The 22,258-nt window shown below is 47.0% G+C and overlaps 1 protein-coding gene across 1 annotated transcript in view; it reads left to right on the top strand.

Moving 5' to 3' along the window:
* DNAH6 (dynein axonemal heavy chain 6) overlaps nucleotides 1-22,258 on the top strand; it is a 3,423,448-nt gene that overhangs the window by 2,464,290 nt on the left and 936,900 nt on the right. The window contains exons 43-44 of the mRNA XM_069626424.1: nucleotides 2,230-2,376; nucleotides 2,482-2,555. Of these exons, the coding sequence (XP_069482525.1) occupies nucleotides 2,230-2,376; nucleotides 2,482-2,555 (221 nt within the window). The remainder of the gene's footprint in view (nucleotides 1-2,229; nucleotides 2,377-2,481; nucleotides 2,556-22,258) is intronic.

Genomic DNA, 22,258 nt, shown 5'->3' with positions numbered 1-22,258 from the left:
CCAGGTGTGCCAGAATCTATGCGCTTTTATAGCCAATAGCTTAGAAATTCTGCATGACATCAATAGATAAGTAAATGTTTTTTTATTCTTTTTCTCCTCTGTATCTATTTGCCAACACGTGTTTCGACCCATGCGTTCTTTTTCAAGGCAAGGTTCATAAGTTACAAACCCTTATCTAATGTTCATCTGTGAGATTAACACCATGTTTTAAATATTGGGTCGTATACATATTGCATTTGTTAGTTTATTTCTGAGCACACTTTGCTATTAACTTTGAACTTTGCCTTGAAAAAGACCGCAGAGGTCGAAACACGTGTTGGCAGATAGATACAGAGGAGAAAAAGAATAAAAAACGTTTACTTATCTATGTCATTCTGAATTTCTAAGCTATTGCCTGTACAAGTGCATAGACTCTGGCACACCTGGTTTTGTTCTTTGTTACCTATCTAGGCAGAGGTTAGCCTAGCAGTGCTAGAATCTGCAGCTGTGACACTTATTCTGCAGTTACTACACACATATTTTCAAACCCAAGCGCTAGCACATACCTGTTCATACGCTGGGCTACTTTCTCATTCTAGGTAATAGGCAAGATGTGCAATGATAGGTATTGCTTTTGTTGCATTGAGGACAGGGGTGCTGGATGGTGGCGTTGTCAGTAATTTTGTTTGAGGGTACCTATGTGGGCGAGACTGGCGACCATGCAAACATTTGATAGACTATGGGCCAGTGTCATGCATGTGGTAGCCTGGGGCCCAAAGTCTGCCAGGGCCTCCTGGACAAGCTGCCTCATAGACCCCTTTTGTACCCAGTAACTTTGATTGTGCTGCAGATGGGGCAATGAGCATTGGTTGTTCCTCTTTTCCAGGAGCATAACAAGCATATTATTTTCTACAGGACCCCTTGCCAGAGACCAAAAAATGTATAAACTGAAACAATAATTTTCCACCATGAGTGAGCCTTATATGCATCCAACCTCTTCTACGTTGAGAGGTGGGTGAAGTAGTGGTGAACGGCTTCCAGTGAGCGTTCAGCTGAAGTTTGGCTAATATCTAGCTATTCAGCATTGGCCGAGTACTTTCTGGAACAGTCACTGGAAGCTGAAGTCCACCTTCTATGATTAGCTATTGTGTCTCTGTTTGAGAGTTGATAGAAAAATCACAGAGAGAGGAACTGCCAGTGGAAGGCTGCAACAGCCAATACGCTATTTGCTTATTGGCTGCTGCTATGCACACCAGTGAGGGTGGCATTTTCAGCAGCCAATAAGCAAATAGCTTATTGACTTCTGCCTCCCTTCCCCAGCAATATTTTGCTGGCTGTGCTTTGCTCACTGAGCATCTCCAAAGGAAATCCTTAAAGACTCTCCTTGAGCAAAATACATTCTACACACCAGTGAAGGTGGTGTTTGCATAATGCCACGTTCAGTGGTGTATTGAATGTATTTTGCTCCCGGTTTAATAGTTAGGACCGATCAGAAAATGTTCATGCAGCCATCGGAAAATGCCGTGCCATTTCCAGATAGTGCCTCAAGCGTTACTTGGAGGCCACGTGCTTCTAACAGTATATAATATACTGCTTGAGGCATGTTATGGAAATGGTGCAGCATTTTACGAGGCATACATGCACATTTTATGATCAGTGATATTGTTAAACTGATCAGAAAATGTGCATGTAGCAATCGGAAAATGCTGTGCCATTTCTTTGGCATGCCTCAAGCAGTATATGAAACTTTCTTTTGTATCAACGGGGTCAGGAACCAAACTTTGGCCCCATAGTGAACTATACGGCTCTCTATTTGGCTTCGGTCGAATTTTTGGGCCAACTTTTCGGCATTTCAACAAATGGTAAATTTACTACTGGTCAAGTGATGCTTACTATAAAGAAATCAAACATGATCGAAGTGTTTTGGAACAGTGCACTGTAGATGACCTTCTGTCATTGGCATTTGAAGGTTCCCTTTAAAAGAATTGGTATGCTTGAACCTGTGTGTACCATAATCTGGATGGCAATTTCCCTAAATGCCCCCTCACTGCAGGTAAGGATTTTAAAAGCATGCCCATATGGGAACAATACATTTGCTGGAGAACCATTCTAACAGTTAAGTAACATCTTCTGTGTGTAATGTCTCATGTGCTCAACTAACCAGAACAACTCTGTTAACATGAATAATGTTGAGGGGAAGATTTTCAAAAAGCATGTTATTAATTTAAGATGTTTTGCATTTGTTCACAGGAATACTACAATGTGAGCCAGGTTCTGTAAGAGATCAAACTCAGATCTTTAGATTGTTTTGCCATGAATGTCAAAGAGTATTTCATGACCGTCTAATCAACAATGAAGACAAACAGTACTTCCATGCCATGTTATCTGAAATGTCCAGTAAGTCTAAGCTCTATTATCAGCGTCATTTTCCATGAATTTAACTTTCCAGTGTGTTCCTAATAACAAATCTTAGCTTCACAAAATGTGTATTTCTTATTTTAGGTAAACATTTTGCAGTTCAGATCGAAGCAGATTACTTTGTGACTAAACCAATCATTTTTGGAGACTTTATGAAGGTAAGGTGACATTTTGATTGTTTGTGAAATATGGGCATTTTGTAATGCGCACAATGTATTGCTTATGGCTCACTCATATGCACTTCTTTTGGAAGCCGGCCTCCATGTGGCCAGGAATCAGAATTTTGAATGCAGGTTTAAACGTGTGAGGGAGAAAACTACACTCTCTCCTTTCAATCTGTCATTGACCCCGTTTCAGTAAATGACCTGTCTATTGTTCCCTAAATTAATTGTATCGACCCGTCTGTGCTCAAATTCCGAATCAACTCTGTCAGTGCCTGATTTTCCCCATCTTGTTTATTTATGCGCTTTTTATTTTTTTCTGCAGCCTCGGTTTTCTTTGCATACAGTTATCTACTTGTCCAGCATATGATCCAATTGTCTGGATTCAAGGATTCAATTCCTCAACACCAATGTTAGTTGCTGATCCTCACAGGGTCTGTATCTCCTGATTAAGACAGGCTCCGGCCAGCTCACAGTTAGCTTTAAGTTCATTTATAGCAAATGTTGGAAAGAGTCCTGCTGCAGAAGAGCTGTTTCAATTTGTTTTAATGGATCATGGCCCATCTTTGGATAGGATGGATCGGGTTTTGGACATTGCCTCTTCCACAGAGCACTTTTTGGCATGTCTTCTTATGGGAGACAAAGGAGAAGACATGTCTCCCAGTCGTCAGGTGCAGCTGTATGTACTCTCCCCTGTACAAAGCAGCAAGGCAAAAAGACATTCAAAACTCCCTTTTTTGTGTAATCCTCTAATTGGACATTGGCCCTACTTATAGTGCCAGCTGAAGGGGATTAAGGGGATCCTCTCATTGACCATCTGCATGGGTAGAAACACAAATGGCTCATTGAAAATAATACCTCTCTCTACTAACCTGTACACAGAGCAGTGGGTTGACTGTAGTCGGCTGCACATGTTTCTGGCCTGCTCTCCCTGAAACCTGTCTAGACAGATATGAAGCTACATGATAGCTGCATTTTAGTTTTGTTCACTACCAGTCATGTATTTGAAATGTTGGTCTTTACCAGCCTTGTATTGGCAATGCTTGGTAACTTCCGTCTTATTTTTCTATTTCTTTTGGCTCTTTAACTTGTTTTTAAATTGTGGTAGGTAGTGGGCTTGTATTGGAATTTTCAGTTGTCACTTGCCTTGTATTAAAATGTTCTGGTACTTACCAGCCTTGCATTTGTGGTCAATACAGGCATTGCCTTTGAATTTCAGAGTTTGTTTGGCACTGCAGGCATTCTATTTCAAACTGCGGTTGTTGCCAGCTTTGTATTTAAATGTTAGTAGTTAACTGCCAAAAATGTAATTTTTTTGTAGGCTGCTGACCTTTTAATTTAAATTGTTTGGTCTATAGTGACGGGTATTTACATGTTGGTCAGTACAGGCTTTGTACATAATTGTTGGTTGCTACCAGCTTTGTATTTGGATTTCTGATCAATACCTACTTTAGAATGCATTTTTCAGTGGCTATCACGCTTACATTTAGGTTTTTGGTTGGTATAGGCCTTGTATTAACATTTTGGGAGCTACCAGTCTTGTTTTTGATGTGGTCACTGCTATATTTTTTCTTTTTGGTCACTAGCAACTTGGCAAAAGAAAATATGGTCACTACCTGTCCTATATTTGAATTCTGAACACCACCGACCAGACTACTATCTGCATTTGGTTGAAGTGTTGAGAAGCCATTCAACGCTCACACCAGAACAAATACTAGGGAAAAAGGCCCAGCACACCTCTTGCAAGGAGAACAAGTTTTATTCTCATAAAAACAAGTACCCGGTAGCAAAGACCATTGCTGCCACGGAGCGCTCTAGCGAAAATCACCACAAGCATTAGATTTTAAAGGTACAAAGCGTCACAGCTGATCTACATCACATAGGTTATAAATTCACATAGCTCGTTGGTGCGACCCTATACATAGACGGCCTGCTCCATAGGGGATGCCAGGCCATTGGTCCCAGCTTCGCCTAAACTTCGTCTATCATGTGGGATCCTTCTTTGTAAGTCATGAAGCGCAGGGTTCCTCATTGCCAATTATAAAAACAATTCAGCACATCTCCTATTTATGGCCTAATGTGCACCTAGTACTGCAGACATGGGTGCAGAGGCTACTTTCGAGCGCCATTCTAGTTCTTCCCACCCCAGGCTTCCATTTGTTACTTTCCCTCCCTGGGACTCGCAGCACAAATCACAGGGATCCCAGTGGGGTGAACTCTCCTTTCTGCTATGATCTTTCTGATGGATTAGCACATTAACAGTTTTATGATCAGTGGTCTGGGATTGACCAGTACACTTGAATGCTGGGGTCTTAGGACGATGGCATCTGGGCACTATAACTTAGGGTTTGGATTGGTGAAGTTCGGCGGCTCATGCCCTCCTTCACATGGGATAGCTTTTTTCAAGGAGCTCTTGGCCCCCTCATGGCCTTGCAGGGCACATTCCTTCTGAGATACAAATGCAAACAGTGTGAAACAATGAAAGGGTTATTAGTCTGTGCGGGTTCGGTCTTTCTCACTGCTCCCTACATTACAAACCACCCCTGCGTGCACACTCATATTTCCCTATGATGGGCACAAGCTTGCTGCCCTGGCTGTAGTGTAGTGCTAGGCCTTAGTTTAAAAATGTCTGCTGTTTTCTAAGATGGTGTCTCACTCCCAGCACAATCTATATGAAAGCCTATAGTAAGATTGCCCTGCGGCCGCTTCTATCAGCACCTCCCTCCACCTTATGGGCTTCCGGAGTTCCTACATCAGGCTTTTATGTCTCCGCCTCATGTGAAAACTTTTGGGGGCCTGGGACGATCGCCCCTGTTCCCCAACAATCCCCCCCTTTCATTAAATCTAAATTAACAAACTCCCATGCCAACCTCTGCTTCTCCTCTCCCTCTATTTTTCCCCTCTCCAATCTCTTAGCTTCCTCATAGGGCTTTGTCCCTTTCTATGGCACCCATTCTTCCATACAGATCGCAAACTCTCTCCTGCTTGGGCATACGTCTTTGGGGTACACATCATAAAAATGCATCCCCCATCTCCTGCAAGATCTACCCAGTACTTGTCTTATTTATTGGAGTCCAGTGGGGGGATAGTGACAGTTCCTGGTGGGTGAAGACGCTGCTCTAACCTAACCATGAGGGTTATGTTAGGGTCATCAGTTTGTACCTGGCTGTCTTTTGTACCATGAGGTGCGCTATGTTCCCCAATTGAAACCATCATCATCGCACTGCCAGGCATTGCCTTGGCACAGCATCAAAGCCACATTTGGCATATGCAGAATATCACCAACACAACCACCATTACTGTTACCAGTATCTTCTCGATCGCCCCCAACCACGATAGTGCCCATGAGAAAAGGTAATTGAACCAGTCACTTCTCTGGATGTCAGCTTCTGTTAGCATGTGGGTGCGGAGGGTGTGCAGTGCCTCTATTATGTGCGTAAGGGAGCTGTTGTCACAATTGTTTGGGTGTACGTACGTATAGCAAGAATCTCCAATTTCTTTGTAAACCCCACCTTCCATCACGGTAAGCAAGTCCAACACCTAGCAATTTTGCAATGTCATTAACTGGATCACCCACATCTCCATCTTTATGGCATTGAGTCCCTGCTCTGTGTCATTTGCCAACTGTATCACCTCCCAGCGGATGATTTGGAGCCACTTGGCACTGGCAGTTGCTTGTACTCCTGGCAGTAACAGTGATGCAAAAAAAGTCTCTTCCTTGCGATACAGTCTGTATTGTCTGATATCTGTTTGAGCAACTGTGATGAGTTTTGAAACAGATAATTCTTTACGAAGCAGTTTCTTCCTGCTAGCAACATCGGCATTATAAGCATATCGTTTGACAAATGATGATTTCGCACCACCAGAGTTTTTTTCAGCAAATGCTAAGAGAACGGAGGTGTATTCATTTTGCATACCAAGTTCCTGGCCCACTGTCAGTTTTTTCCTTAGCACTTGAGTCATTGACTTTATTTTTGCCGGGGCAATTCTTAGCCTTGTTTGCCCTGGATTTATTTCAATATTCTGGCACATTTGCAGAAAACTAAGGGATGTCTAGTTGGCAAGAGACAATTTGAGAATGTTAAGATCGCTGCTGTTGGTTTTCACGACCTCCATGGCGTGTAAACTTTCATATACTCTACCAGAGGCGAAGAAGTATTCTAGGATCTTAGTCTCCAGACCTCTCTTCCCTGTTGAGACATGCGGTATGTCCCCATGCAGGTGGCCATTTATTAATTTGATGTTTCGTGAGGCCAATTCTTCTCTCCACCTTAAACCTTTAATTATAGATGGAGGAGCATGCAACATAGGGTCAGTTATTAAATCCCCCTGTGTCGTCGAAACATTGTAAATTCAGATCTCCACAGATTATACAATCTAGGTCATCCCAACAATCCATGGAATCATCAATTGCATGAAGTACTTGATGTTCGAAGTGTTGGGCCAAGTTTTAATGCCAGATTGCAGTGCAGTGTGCGTTTTTAGAAGAAAAACTTTATAAAACTTGATCTAATTTTCGGGCAACCACCCATTTGCAAAGAGCTCTTGAGGCACCAGGGTGAATAAATCATAAAGTAAAAAATCCCGATGCCTCCGACTTGCACATGTTAACCAAAGATCCTTGGTTGTTGACTACGAGATCTAATCCCCCTCCTGTACTCATTTACTACACTGTTGGTTGCCCCCCCTTACCTCCCTTTTTTTAGGCTGTTGGTGACAACACTATATGCAGTATAAAGATCACCGCAAGCACACAGTTGAACTCAGTACCTTTCTCTCTCCCTCCCAGACAGGCACTATACCTACTGCAGTCTGTAGTTAAACAACCCAGTATATAAACCCCCTTTTTTTTCACCTCCGGTAGGGTTTGGGTGTCTCACCAGAGGGCCAGACCAGTTTCCCATCTTGTGTCCACTGATTAGGACAGGACGGTGTCCAGTTAAACTTTCGAAAACAAAAGGATCGAATGCCAAAGGTGAGAGTGCATTCGATCGAATTTTTTTTTTAAATGTATATTTTTTTTGTTGCTCTAGTTTAGCTTAAAAAAGGTGTTTTCACACCAAAAACAGGTGTTTGGGGGGGTACCTTTTTTTCCGTCAAATTAACTCAACCCTTTTGTCATTCGACCCTTTTGAGTCGATACTATAACCTATAACCGATTAGGACCACCAACCAGTGGGCTGACCAGCTTATGCAGGACCTTTGCTCTGATACCGCCTCCGTTTTGAGGAAAGCCATGAAACTTGGTGCATCGCAAGCTGTTTGATCACGGCACTCTCACACCGAATTCTGTACACTTCGTGTTCCCAGGTCTGAAGTAAAGAGAGAGCGCCCGAACCGGTGTGCACGCGGTGACTGTGTCGTCCAGCCGTGGTGACAAACTTTGCAGGTGCCTTCCAACTGTTCCCCTCTGTGCCCTGAAGTTTGCTACAGTGAAACTGTCCTAATCCATCCACCAGGAGCAGAGAAATCACCACTGTTCCATTTGGGAATCAACGCTGTAACTTTGTCGCTGAAAGCCTCAGAGCCACAGAATTGCTGCATTTGAACCTGCAACCGAATTGGACTCGACTGCCAAAGTTTGGTCCGGAGTGCGCCAGGGGTCTGTGAGTACTTAGAATCTTTACCAGTGACCCCTAGCGCATCCAATTGTTTTTATGCACGAGTGGCCCCTGAGGGTCCCTCTCCTTTCCATTGAAAGCCTGAGCTATTGAACCATTCCCAACTCTTGGAACTGGCTGTGCCCCTTTGGGTAGACCATCTACGAATAGTGGGAACCTATTCTGCATCATCTCACCCATCTTCCTGAGCTGCTACAGACCCCGGTCCTACAAGAGACCCCGGTTTCGCCCATCTGCACTACTGTATGTGCCAGCATTGCAAGTACATTTGAGCAATAGGCTCCCCTCTTGTTAGGGACTGGACTGCCTTTCAGTTAGGATTCTGATATCTGCAGAACTGCCTAAAGACTCTCTGCACTACCTGCTTCCTTCCCTCTCCAGGTTGTGGACTCATTTCGTGCATTAACCCTTTAGGCCACTTGGTCTTGTACATATGTATTTTAGTAGGATTGTATTGGTTTATAAGTGTTACTGTTATTAACTATTGTGTTGAAACTCAAAGGCCTTGAATACATGTATTTGTATTTTTAATATATATACACCTGACTGGAAGTGATTTGTAAGTGCCCTTTACTCTGTGTGATCATTGAGGTCTTTCAGTCACCCTCACCACTCCTGAGACCTAGACTTGACCGCCACCAATGGTACCTTGATTGGTCTGGCTTGTCCGAAAGGTTAACCTGTTCCAAGAAACTAGGCTGGCCTTCTGAACCTCTGCCCATCAGGTCAGAGTTCAGAAATCCATGTTAACAATGAGACACCACTCGATCAGGACACGGGTAACGTCGGGTACCCCAGCTATCTATCTATCTATCTATCTATCTTTCTATCTTTCTATCTTTCTATCTTTCTATCTATCTATCTATCTATCTATCTATCTATCTATCTATCTATCTATCTATCTATCTATCTATCTATCTATCTATCTATCTATCTATCTATCTATCTAGCTATATATATATATAAAACCAAGACGTGTTTGTGGGTTTGTATATGGTGTTGATCTTGGGGACGTAACTCCTCATGTATGATGAGGTCTGGCATCATGAATATTACTGGGAATATTCTTCATTTCATTGCCGAATTAATGCAACTATTTCTAGCTCGATAGGCCATCCCATTTCGGCATTACGTTTTGTGGTGTTCTGAGCGCCATCTACAGGTCATTTGTAGAAAGGTTTCGTCATCGCACTATCTGTGCTAAACTGGTCTAGCGTTTTGTTTTCAATTTTATTTTAGAAGATGTAGAAGTATGTCTTTGTTTTCATTGATTTGTTTTGCAATAAACTCGATAATGTTCATTTCATTAATTAATTGATCACCACATTTTTATTTACCTCTGATTTAAATGCTCACATGAATATCATATTTGTATGCTTACTTTGATTATTTGCAGTGTGTGTTTAGAAGCGAAAATGGCCACCACTGCAAATAATCAGAGTAAGCATACAAATATGATATTCATGTGAGAATTCAAATGCTGGTCCTATAGCACAGCAAGTAGAGTGCTCGCTTTGACAGCCGTGCAGAGCCTGCTGACACAGGTTTGAATCCCGGCGGGGCCTAACTCAGCCTTTCATCTTTCCGAGATCGATAAATGAGCACCACACACCGTGGGTAATAATAAGCAATGCTCAGATGCCTGAGTGTTCGTAGTGCTATATAAATGCTAAATTATTATTATTATTAAATATGATATTCATGTGAGAATTTAAATCGGAGATAAATTAACATTTGGTGTTCAATTAATTAGTGAAATTAACATGTATCGTGCTTTCCCTTTGTGGCCAACAACAATATTTGTTCATCTTTTTCAGTGGAATATGAAAAAAAATCTGAGACCGGACATCCCGGGTAAAGTAGGATACTTAAGCTAGTAGTTAATCTAAAGATAACTTGCATTCAGTGGATTTTTATTAAATACTCCATCATTCTCTTGGCATATTGCTAATAACAAATCGAGACAGCACCTGGCAATCTGCTAGATAATGACAAAAATTGGAAACATTCAATATGTATAAAGAAGGTTGCTGATAGTAATGCAGAATTTGCTTCAGTAAAATCACGTTTTTGGTTCTTGGTCCTGGCTACCATTTATCAGATTATATTGAGCTACAATTGTACTTTTCCCGGTTTATATAGTTTAGGATTTTTATTGGCATATTGTTAACAAGTTATGTAAGGACATTCTTGCAGTGCTGAGGTCCTGTATGATTGAAACAATACTTCTTGAACTTGCTTTGCTCCACTGCATTTAAGATTGAGGTTCTATCTAATATATGTTGGCACACATCAAAATAGGATCCCTGTAAAGTCTTACAGGAAATAATATCCTATAATAGTAAAGGGGCATGTAAATATGAGGACATTAGGAATTATTGTAAAGACCTCATGGGACTGCCAGTTGTTTGTATTGGGATGTATGATAAAATGAGTTTGATATCTGCAACAGTCTGATTAGTCCATGAGGCAAGGGACACCATAATCGGGCATTGAAATTTAACAAGAGGGAATGAGCCTAGCTGTTATATGAATCAGCGAACATTCGGAGGAAATAAGTATATGATACATTAGTACCCCTTGAATGTGAATGAAGTGCTCTGATTGGACTATGTGCAGGTTTTGAGAACCAGAATAGTCTTCAGATTGTGCAGTGTGGCTTCTTCCCCGGGTGCGCACACCACTTGCCTCGCATCATTCCAGCACCAATGATCAAGCCTCTCCAGTCACAGCTCTGACAATTCACAGAGACTACCTCTGCACACGGCTGTCACTCAACAAAGACTCACACCTCCTGGGCCTTCTGACCTGCCAGCTTGTGGTACCTTCCTCCAGCACCCCTGAGTGCCTCTTCTTTCTACCTCTTATGCACATTCAGGGTGCAGAGAAAGTGACAACCAAGGCCAGTATGAGGCACATTAATTCTCATTGATGGTATTTGAACTCCACCCTGCTAGTTGCATTTTGAAAAACCTGCACAATATACTTACTGCAGTGGATTTTAACAATGTGTTATTAAAATAGATGTGAACAAAATGTGCTATGAAATGGCCGCTAATATTTTTAAGAACTGCCTGGTGGTCAGCAAATTAGCCACACATTACCTATACATAACTCAAAATAAATGTTGTACCCTCTACATCCTTTTTCCCTGTTCATAGACGAACCATCCTTTTTGCACCCTTTACAGCTTTGTTGCCTCTTTTCTATGTATTCTATTTTAGAAAGGGGATACTAATGGCTTTCTAGACTGAACTTCGACTTTCTCCAGCATGGGGTCTGGCATGGATTCACATGCTCATGAATATTCCCCGTCATCAGGCTGGGAATCCTCGGTAAAGAAAAAATCAGTTTCGTTTCTGAACTGTCTTTCTCCTAATAACCAATCACTGGTCTCTGGGTCATACTGCCCCCAGCCAATGACTGCCCTCTACCTAAGCCCCTCCTCTGGCAGCCATCTTCAGTTTTTTACCACACGTTCAAGTGTTGGGAGTCCTCGTGCTATAGCTCTCGAGCTTTTACTACGTTTTGCGATTTTTAAGAGAGTTTAATCTCATTTTTTGGTCAATCGAGCCTCAAGCTCCACCGTTTATACTTCCGATCAACAGGGACCCATTTCGGAATTTTGTACGCCCCTCTAGGGCAAAATTTTCGCCAAGTTTCGCTTCTTGGAGTATTCCGGTCTTTGAGGCCTACCCCGCGTGGACATGGCCCAGGACAAAGGAAACACGACGCCCGGATCCAAGCTGTTCAGGAGGTGCCCTGGATGCAGATTGCAGAATGTCTTCAAGGAGGATGAGCATTCCAGATGCCTCTACTGCCTTCACAAAGACAAAAAACGCACGTGGAGAAGGACTGTGCGTTTTGCAAGAACATGTCGGAACGGACTATGAAGGATCGGCATATCCGCCTCACCAACTGGCTGGAAGGGAAGAGCCCAGCAGTAGGTGAGAAGAAGAAGAAGAAGTCTGAGCGGTCTTCTAAGACCTTTGAGGGCGCTCTGGCGACGGGGGCCCAACAAAAGGAAAAAGCACAGCGAGTCCGCGGGCACCGGGAGAGAAGATCGGTCAGGCTCCTCGGCTGCCAGGCAGGGCGCACTTTCACCGATGCCATCAACCACGAGCCAACGCTCCGGCTCGGGGAAGAGGAAATCGGAGAACCCGGGTAAGCTTAGGGAGAAGCCCTGGTCGATCACCGATGGAGACAGCCGAGGGGGAGCGAGGCGGTGACCCTTCCCCCAAGGTGAAGGCCTCAGGTGCGCCCAAAGTCATGAAGGTCCTGATTCACCCGGCTAAGGCCTCTATCGAGGGAGTCGTGGCGGCCCTGGCGAAGCCTGTGGAGGCTACCCAAGTGGAGGTGACCTCGGGCCTAGAGTTTCCCTGCCACCGCAGAGAGAATCCTCTTTTCAGCCCATCGATAACACCCAATGAAACCCCAGGTGGAAGAAGAGGGGGGGTGGTGGCCATCACGGACACAGATACAGCCTCTGAAGAGGAGCTGGCTGGAGTCGCGAAGATCCTGAACAAGAAGTTCAAGGAGGTCCGGTCCCACGGGAGGGATCCCGACGAGGCGGACGAAGAAAGCGACGGTGGTGCCGACGAGGAGCCCGTGGAGGCGGAGGATTCCACTCCCCAACCGTTGCACCCGTCGCAGCCGGTACCTGGGCCACAAGACAACTCGGGAGCAATCCAGGCCTTGTGTACGGAGATAAGGACAAGGTTGCCCTTACCCCCAACGGACGATCCAGTGGAGCCTGGACCAGCAGGAAGCCCTCCAAGTAAGCAGAGGAGAATTCACCCCCCCTCCCTTCCAGCCTTCACGGCCTTCTCAGCCTTCATCTCCTTCTCCTGATCGGAGGAATGACATGGGAACGGAGATAGCCACGACGGGGACGGATGACGACGGTGGTGACGACGGTATGGGCCTTCCATCACCACCTCCTCAGGCCTCCCTGCTCGACGAAATTGGCTCCTTCCACGCCATGATCGCCAGGGCATCCGAGCTCTTCCAGCTCTGCCCCGAGGAACAGAAGAAGGAAGGTTTCCTCTATCAACAACAAGAGGAAGACGGTACTCTCGGTTCCATTACTTGACAACATCTGGGACGAGGGGCTGTCGCTCCTGAAGAACCCGTCCACGACTCCTACCAAGAGAGACCGGTACGAGGAGAAGTCCCGTGTCCCGGATTCCGCCCCCATGTGCCTTAGGGCGCTGCCGACCCCAGATTCGGTCATCTCAGCGGCGGGATTCGGTCATCTCTGCAGCGGCCAAGGCGACGGCTTCAACTTCGACCTCCCCGCCAGACGGCGAGAGGAAGAAACTGGATGCCATGGGACGGCGGGTCATCTCGTCGGCGACGACGACGATTAAAGCGACCAACGCCCTCGCGATTGTGGCCCGCTACGTCAGGGAGCTGTGGTTTAAGATCGCTCCCCTGCTGGACTTCCTCCCGGATGACAAGAGGGCTGAGGCCCTGGAGATCCTACAGGATGGCGAGGTGGCATTGGACCATGCCATAACGGTGGCCACGGACATTGCTGACACCGGTTTTCGCCAGATGGGCAACAGTGTTTGCCTTCGCCAGCGTGGTTGGCTCAAGGCCACCGATTTCCGCCAAGACGAGCAGACCAGAGTTTTGAACATGCCTTTCGACGGGAACAACCTGTTTAGCAAGACAGTGGATGAGTCACTGCAGGCCATCAAGGCCGACACAGAGACGGCTCGGGCCTTGGGTGTTCTGCAACAACGATGGCTGCCCTTTCGGAACTCCGGAGGCAAGCAAGGTGCCTCCAAAGGATTCAGCGGCAGCTCCTCGACATACCGCCAGGTGGCCCGCTCCTCGTCGCAGGAGGCCTACAGAGGATGCGGCAAGTCAGGAGGATCTCGTCGTCGCCAAGGAGGCCAAGGCGGCAAGGCCGCTGCCAAGCAGGACTGAACCGGCCATAGCGTCGGGCCCCCACCTGAGCAACCCGGTGGGAGGCTGGCTGGCGAAGTTCATCAGCGTGTGGAGTCCATTTCCACCGACCGATGGGTGCTGGATGCCATGGCCCACGGGCACACTCTCGAGTTTCTAAAGAGGTACCCCCTCATTCCACCCGTGGCCAGGAAGGAAAACTATGTCCCTCAACTGCTGCTGGAAGTAAGGGCGATGCTGAAGAAAGGAGCCATCGAGCTCGTCCCAAAGAGGCTCTGGGGCTCCGGAGTATACTCCAGATACTTCCTCGTAAGAAAGAAGACCGGAGGCTGGCGACCCATCCTGGACCTTCGTCGTCTAAACAAGTACATCAAGTCCCAGAAGTTCCGGATGGTCACCCTCCAGCACGTGCTGGGACAGCTGGAGGAAGGCGACTTCCTGTCGTCGCTGGACTTGGAGGATGCCTACTTTCAAATCCCAATTCTAAAAGGACATCGAAGGTTCCTGAGATTCGTAGTCCAAGGGCGACACTATCAGTTCAAGGCCCTTCCCTTCGGATTGAAGTCGGTGCCTAGGGTATTCACCAAGTGCCTAGCACCAGTGGCGGCGCGGCTGTGCCTGCAGGGGATCCACGTCTACCCCAACCTGGACGATTGGCTCATCCAAGCAAAGACAAGAGAACTCGCAGTCGTGCACACAGCGAAGACCATCCAACTGCTCATGGATCTGGGATTCTCGATCAACTTCGCGAAATCCCACTTGGTGCCGTTGCAAGTCGTCCTGTTCCTGGGAGCCAGGCTCGACACAGTGGCGCGATTGGCTTCTCCGTCGGAGGAAAGGACGAAGGCCATCCTGGGCAAGGTGCAACGGCTGTCGACCATGGACGTGGCCAGGGTGAGGTCCATCAAGTCCCTGCTCGGCATGATGTCCTTGTGCATCTACCTCGTGTACCTGTGCAGACTGCAGATGCGTCCACTGCAAAAGTTCCTCGACGCCCGTTGGATGCAGACGGCAAGCAGCTTCGAAGACAGGATCTCGCTCAACGAGACCTTCTGCCAAGCGATCCGGTGTTGGGGCACCCGCGCGCATCTGGCGGCGGGTATGGAATTCCAGACCCTGGCACATCAGGAGATGGTGACGACGGACGCCTCCCTGGAGGGATGGGGAGCGCACACCAGAGATTTCCACGCAAGAGGCCTTTGGCTCCCGGAGGAGAGGTCACTACACATCAACGTCCTGGAGCTCCAAGCCGTGTTCTGGGCCCTCAGGTCGTTCCTCCCATCCCTCAAGGGCAAGGTGGTAAGGATCTTCACCGACAACACCACCACGATGTTCTACATCCGGAAGCAGGGAGGCACCAGATCCCCAGCCCTATCCAAGGAAGCCCAGGATCTGTGGCACTGGGCCGATGCCCAAGGGATGTTTCTGGTACCCTTGCATCTGGCAGGAATAAAGAACACCATTGCCGACTCACTCAGCAGGGAGCTGTGCTCGTGCCACGAGTGGGAACTGCGTCAGGATTGAGTGGATCTACTTTTCCAACGATGGGGCAATCCCCAGATCGACCTATTTGCGACGGTGATGAACGCCAAGTGCCGGAGGTTCACCAGCAGGTTTCCCGAGCCGGGGAGCATGGGCGATGCCTTCTCATTCCCCTGGGATGGCGTGTTCCTGTATGCGTTCCTGCCATTGCCGTTGCTGCTGCGACTCATTAACCAACTGAGACGGCCCCGGTGCAGGATGTTCCTCGTCGCACCAGCATGGCCGAGACAGATCTGGTTCACGGACCTTCTGGACATATCAGCGTCCCACCCCAGTCAAACTGCCAACAGACGTGGACCTCCTCACCAGAGAAGGAGGCGCCATCCTCCACCACGACCCGGGATTGCTGAACTTGCAGGCCTGGCTCCTGCAGCATTGGAGTTTGGAGGATACGATATCCCAGCGGACTGCAAGGAGGTGCTTGCAAAGGCCAGGGCATCCTCAACTCTCAAGTGCTATGGACACAAATGGAAGAGGTTCTCTGTCTGGTGCCGTGCACAGAAGATGAACCCTCTGCGGATTATGGCCCCTCAAGTAGTGCTGTACCTGCTGTCGATGGCCAAGGCGGGGCTAGCTCATGCCTCCATCAAGATACATCTATCGGCAATTTCCTGCTACACCACAACTCTGGGGCGATCATCTCTGTGGTCTCATCGCCTGGTGAAGGAGTTTATGAAAGGACTGTTCTGATCATTCCAGCGGTGAAGGCTCCGGCCCCGGCGTGGGAGCTCAACGTGGTGCTGAGCAGGCTCATGGGGCCACCATTCGAGCCTCTGCATTCGGCACCCTTGAAGTTCCTATCGTGGAGACAGCGTTTCCTGTGGCCATCACCTCCGCACGACAAGTGGGAGAGATCCAGGCCCTCTCCTGCAAACCACCCTACCTGACATTCCACGAGACGAGAGTGGTGCTGAGGACGCACCCCTCCTTCATGCCCAAGGTGCTGTCGGACTTCCATCTCAACGAGCCCTTGGTGTTACCTGTTTTCTTCCCGTCACCTTCGTCACCGGCCGAGAGGACTTTGCACTCGCTGGATGTGGCTAGAGCGCTGAAGTTCTACGTGGACCGCACAAAGAGTTTTCAGAAGACATCACAGCTGTTTGTGAACTTTGGACCTGTGAACCAAGGGAACGCCCTCTCGAAGGCTTCCATTTCCAGATGGGTGTCCGGCTGCATCATGCACTGTCACCGGTTGGCAAACCAACCGTTGCCCGGCTGTCCGAGAGCCCATTCAACCAGAGCGATCGCTGCTACCACGGCGTTCCTGTCTGGTGTGCCCTTGCTGGACATCTGCAGGGCTGCTACGTGGAGGTTGACGCAAACCTTCACGTGATTCTACTGCGTCAAACGGGATTCCAGGGAGGAGTCCAGAGTCGGCCAGGCAGTGCTGCGCAACCTGTTCGCCTGAAGGTGGGCCTGGTGAAGGGTTAAGAGATGCTTAATGTTGAGTTGATGTAAATGCTTAATGTTGAGCCTTGCCACCTCCTGTGGTTGTGCATGTGTGCACTGCTATGTATTCTTATATTCATGAGCATGTGAATCCATGCCAGACCCCATGCTGGAGAAGGAACAAGTTACCTGTAACCATTGTTCTCCAGCATGGGCCTGGCATGGATTCACGTGCAAACCCTCCCTCCTACCCCTCTCTGGCTCTTCTCTTAGTCCTGCTGCCACTTTACGTGCTACCAAATCTGAAGATGGCTGCCAGAGGAGGGGCTTAGGTAGAGGGAAGTCATTGGCTGCGGCAGTATGACCCAGAGACCAGTGATTGGTTATTAGGAGAAAGACAGTTCCGAAACAAAACTGAAACAGATTTTTTCTTTACCGAGGATTCCCAGCCTGAACGCGGGGAATATTCATGAGCATGTGAATCCATGCCAGACCCATGCTGGAGAACAACAGTTACAGGTAATTAACTTGTTCCGTACTAGATGTTGCGGCTCCTCATACCTTGTTAATTGCCCTTTCTTTGCTCGGCCTGTAACTTGGTCTTCAGGGTCCATAACACCTATAGAAGCCCTCAGACCAGGCATATAATTCCTAACTTTATTTGTATACCTATTTATATATACAGGAGGAACAGTGCTCTCTTGATCACTAAAGAATGTACGATAGATAAGAAATTAGATTTGATGGGAAGTAGTGAGCTTCTTGCAATAAGGTGAGTTTGAGGGATGTTCTGACCAGGTTGTGGAGGGGAGTACATTGAACAGTCACTGAGAACAGTACATGTGTGGACATACATAGTTTAATGACAACCAACACTGGAAATGCAGGTTGGCGGTACGGCAAGCTGTGCTTGGGATGCGACCATGATGGGTGAAGTGCTAGGTAGAGTGTAGGCAGAGGAAGTGAGGGACCGAGGTAGGTTAGAGACGAGGGAAAAATGGTAGCTAGCAGGCAGATGAGAGGTAGGTTAAGAGGGAAACTCAGAGGCGAGGAGGAAGGCTTTTAGTTTGGTTTTGAGCAAATCCATATGGACTGTTTCTCCGATGTCCAGGGGAAGAGAAATCCATGCAAGCTGGGCAAGAAGAGAGAAAGAATGGAAGCAAGAAGAAGTACCGGGAAGGCGAGGAGCCACAAGGGTAGTCGAGGAGGCAGAGCAGATATTATGAGAAGGCTTGTAGAGTTGGATAGAGGATAGGTACAGTTGTGCCTTACTATGGATAGATTTCTGAACCAGGAGAAGAAATGTAAATCTGGCCCTGTTTTGCATCATCAGCCATCCAGCAAGGAAGTAGGTGTGAAGTGAGGGAGTTCAAAGCGAGTTCTGGTAGTGAAGTTAATGATCTTGTCAGAGGACAAAACGCATAGTTGGGGAGACCAAAGAGGATGCTGGCACTGTAGTCCAGTTTAGAGAAGACAAGAGTGTTAAGAGATGCTTGGCGGTATTGATAGGAAGGAGGTGCCCGATTTTCCTAATATTTAGGAGGTTGAGGTGAGGTGCTGTTCCAGTGTTGGTGATGAAAATCAAGAAGGTGTGAGGAGGGTCATAGATGGCCCTGAGGTTTCTAGCTGAAGAGGAGTAGGGGAGAGTGTCAGGTGGGAACTGGATAGGCAGAGAAAGAGATGAGAGAGAGCTTTTGTTAGGGAAGAATACAATCTCTGTTTTGGTAGAGTTTAACATAAGCGAGTGCCAAGCTATCCAATATTTAATGGCAGATAGACAGTTGGAAATTCTGATTGAGAGATCCGAGGAAAGTTCAGGAAAAGAGAAGAAGATGTGGGTGTTGTCCAAAAAGAGTTGGAGGATATTAGTGCCCCAAGATCAGAGGTGTAGGTAGGTAGAGGTGTAGGTAGTAAAAAGTAGCGACCCAAGACAGAGCATTGTAGAACACCAACAGTTAGAGGAGTGAGTTGAGAGTTGTTGTTGCTCCAGGAGACAGAGAATTGGTGAGGTGCAAGGTAGGATTCAATCCAGGCAAGGGCTTGATTGCAAACCCCAAGAACAAAGAGAGAGTATTAAGGAGATCAGAGTGATCAACAGTGTCAACAGCAGCAGACCGATCAAAGAGAATTCTAATAGAGGATAGGTTTGAGTGCCTAGCAGAGGTGATGAAGTTGGACACATTCATGCGAACAGTTTCCGTGGAATGACAGGAGCGGAAACCTGCTTGTAAGGGGTCTTGAAGGTTTTGGATTTCTAAGAAATTGGTAAGATGGTTGAACACGACCTTTCGACAATATAAAGTAGTGTGGAAGGAGAGACACAGGTCAAAAGTTTGCCGGTAGGTTCGAGTCAGCCCCTTGCTTTCTTAGCAGAGGGATGACTGTGGCCATTTTGAAAACAGAGGGAAAGTCTGCTGAGTCCAAAGACAGGCTGAAGAGTTCACCAAGATGAGGGGCCACTAAAGGGGCAATAGGCTTGACTAGCAGAGGAGCAAGAGAGTCTGATGGGGCACAAGAGGGGTTAGCCTTCATGAGTAGATATAGGACTGTGTCAGTATTAGTGTGACTAAAGTAGGAGATGGAGGCAGATGGCGATGGTAGAGTAGGTGGAGTGTAAAATGAAGGAGGCAGCATGAGGCAGGTCAGGAGAGAGTCTCTAATTTTGGAAATGTTTGTTGCAAAGTATTCAGCTAGGTCATTAACTGTGAGATTGGAGTTGATATTCATAGACTTAGGAGGAGTGAGTTTGGGGTGACCTCTAGCCGGCTAGGATGGTTGGAGTGAGAGTCAATGAGGATTAGGTAGAATTCACTTTTTGCTCTATCAAGAGTGTATCTGAGAGAGTTCAAGGCAGAGAGGTAGAGTTGCAGGTCCTCATGCGAGTGGATACACCTCCATTTGTGCATCAGCCAATGCATGTATGTGCGGAGAGAGCGTATGAATGGGATGACCCATGGTTGAGGATGCTGAGACTTAGGGGTAAGTAAGCAGTGGGAAGTGCAAGTCATATAGTAGGGATTGGAAGCTGGAGAAGGCAGTGTTGGTGGAAGAAGTATCCGGTGTGAAGGAGGAGAGTGAGACCTTTAGGTCAGAGAGAAAGGGGGGAATGGCAGAAGGTTTTTCAGTAATAGGTGAAGCAAGTGGTGTGGAAAGGTCAGAGGGTGGAAAGAAGATGGTGCCGGAAACAATTGAGTGATCAGATATGAATGGTGTGACAGTAAGTGGCTGAGAGAGTAGTGGAGATGAATAAGAGATCCAAAGAGTTAACCCCTTTGTGGGTTAGGAAGGTTATGGATAGAGTGGAGAGCGTGGTCACTAAGAAAAGACTGAAGTTCAAATTTTTGAGACGTGGTTGGAGAGAGAAGGTGAAAGTCACCTAAGAGAATGAGGTGATGTTTAGTGGAAAGAAAATCGAGGAGTTTCCCAAAATCATCAAAGAATGGTCCAGTTGGACCAGGAGGGCGATAGATGGAGATGTTGTGAACCGAGTGAGGCAGAGCAATATGTGAAGGGTCAGGGATGAAAGTCAGACACACTTTAGACATGGTTTTGGCTAAAGTCTTTTATTGATGAAAATAAAGGGGTTGGGAGAAGGCCTCACTGTCCTTGTTGTGAGAAACCTGAAGGTGTCTCATCTGCTAGTCCTTGGGGATCTGTCATCCAGGTGGTCAGTACACGGCCATCGCTATTGGATCCAGTTCCTGGGGGTGGCCCAGTGTGGGAGGATCCCCTGGATGGGGGATCTTCGTGGAGTGGAAGTGGGATACTGAAGGGTGAGACGCAGTATCCCCTTCCTCATGACACCGTTTCCCCATCCTGCCCAGTAGGATACTTAGAAACTCTACCCCTGCCCCTTTTCCAACACAAACACTTTCTCACAGCGTGAACGACAACAGACTAATACCCGAGCCATTTACCTGACATGTCCCAATACAAGGGTCAGGCAGAGGCAGGCAATTACTGACAACTACGCACACCTGACTACCCTTTCCCTTCCACAGAGAGATAAAAGGCAGAGCACAAGAGCATACTCAGAGAGAGGCCGAACAAACGAGGAAGAAGCCATTCTAGGACAGCAGTTCAAGCGGAAGAGAAGGGCAGCGAGACCTGAAACGACATCAAGGAGAGAACTGCTGTTGCCCTTTTCAACCCAGACCCACAAAGCCTCAGATGTAAGAAACGTAAGACCGGGAATCGCAGCTGGTAAATGAAGTAGCGGATGTCAGTGGTACATGGCACCCTCCCACACTGATAGCCAGGGTGGGGAGACGTGGTTGCCCTTGTGATACCATCCTTGACTCCAGCGGCAAAGCAACCGCCAACGAGGTCAGCACAGCAGGTGAGTCAGAAGAACCTGATAGTCGACCAGACTGTTAGGCTCAACGTTGCAGTGGCAACATAAAGGTAAATAGACAAGATGTCTTTGTGAACAAGAAAAGGATATGGAGTGTTTCTTGGCTTGAGTGCCTAAGTAGAGATCTGTAGTGGGGCGCAGTGGCCAGTCTGTGTAATTCAATCTTCCATTAGAAATAGAGGTGTCAATACCTTGGATTCGTATTAATGGGATAAATCCCAAGCGGTTGCCAGCAGCAAGCCAAGAAATCAGATGACCTACCACAGGGGTTTCTTTGACTGAGGTACCCTTTTTGCAGCGCAGTATCTACTTTGCATATCCAATCCACCAGGGGATTTTGCCCAGAAATACTAGACTGCCTTGATAACGATCTAGTGGTCGAAACACGTGTCGGCTGTGCTTGGATTACATACTTACACACATCCAATGGCTTCATCTATGTATATATTTTTTGATGTTGTTAAGGATTCCGAATGGTAAATTCAAGTATTAATCACTATAATTTAGGTCCATCTGCGCAATTTAAGTACACTCCACATTCTTTTCTGTACATCACCTTGGAGGTTTCAAGGGGAACCTTCTGTGTACTTTCTGCTGCATTTAGACAAGACCTCAGGAAATTGAGCGCACCCACACAGTTATCCCCCCATTTTTGTTATTTGTCTTTGTGAACAAACTTGGCACCAGAGAAAGTGGTCCAGCACCATGTGGGCGCTCAGTCGAATGTCTCTGGCTGGTACCCCTCTCCTGAACAAAGAGACTGTTTTGAACATTGTGAGTATAGAAACTACAAGTACCAAGAGGCCATAGGGAAGGCTGGTATAAGGTGTTAAGTTGGTCATACAAGGGTCAAGCTAAATCCCTTGTACAATCGAAAGTCC

The sequence above is a fragment of the Ambystoma mexicanum genome, chromosome 6p (assembly GCF_040938575.1).
Source record: "Ambystoma mexicanum isolate Mex_15411 chromosome 6p, UKY_AmexF1_1, whole genome shotgun sequence".
In the NCBI taxonomy this organism is placed as follows: domain Eukaryota; kingdom Metazoa; phylum Chordata; class Amphibia; order Caudata; family Ambystomatidae; genus Ambystoma; species Ambystoma mexicanum.
The sequence above is the reverse complement of the archived record's forward strand: the minus strand, read 5'-3'. Positions and strand labels throughout refer to the sequence as shown.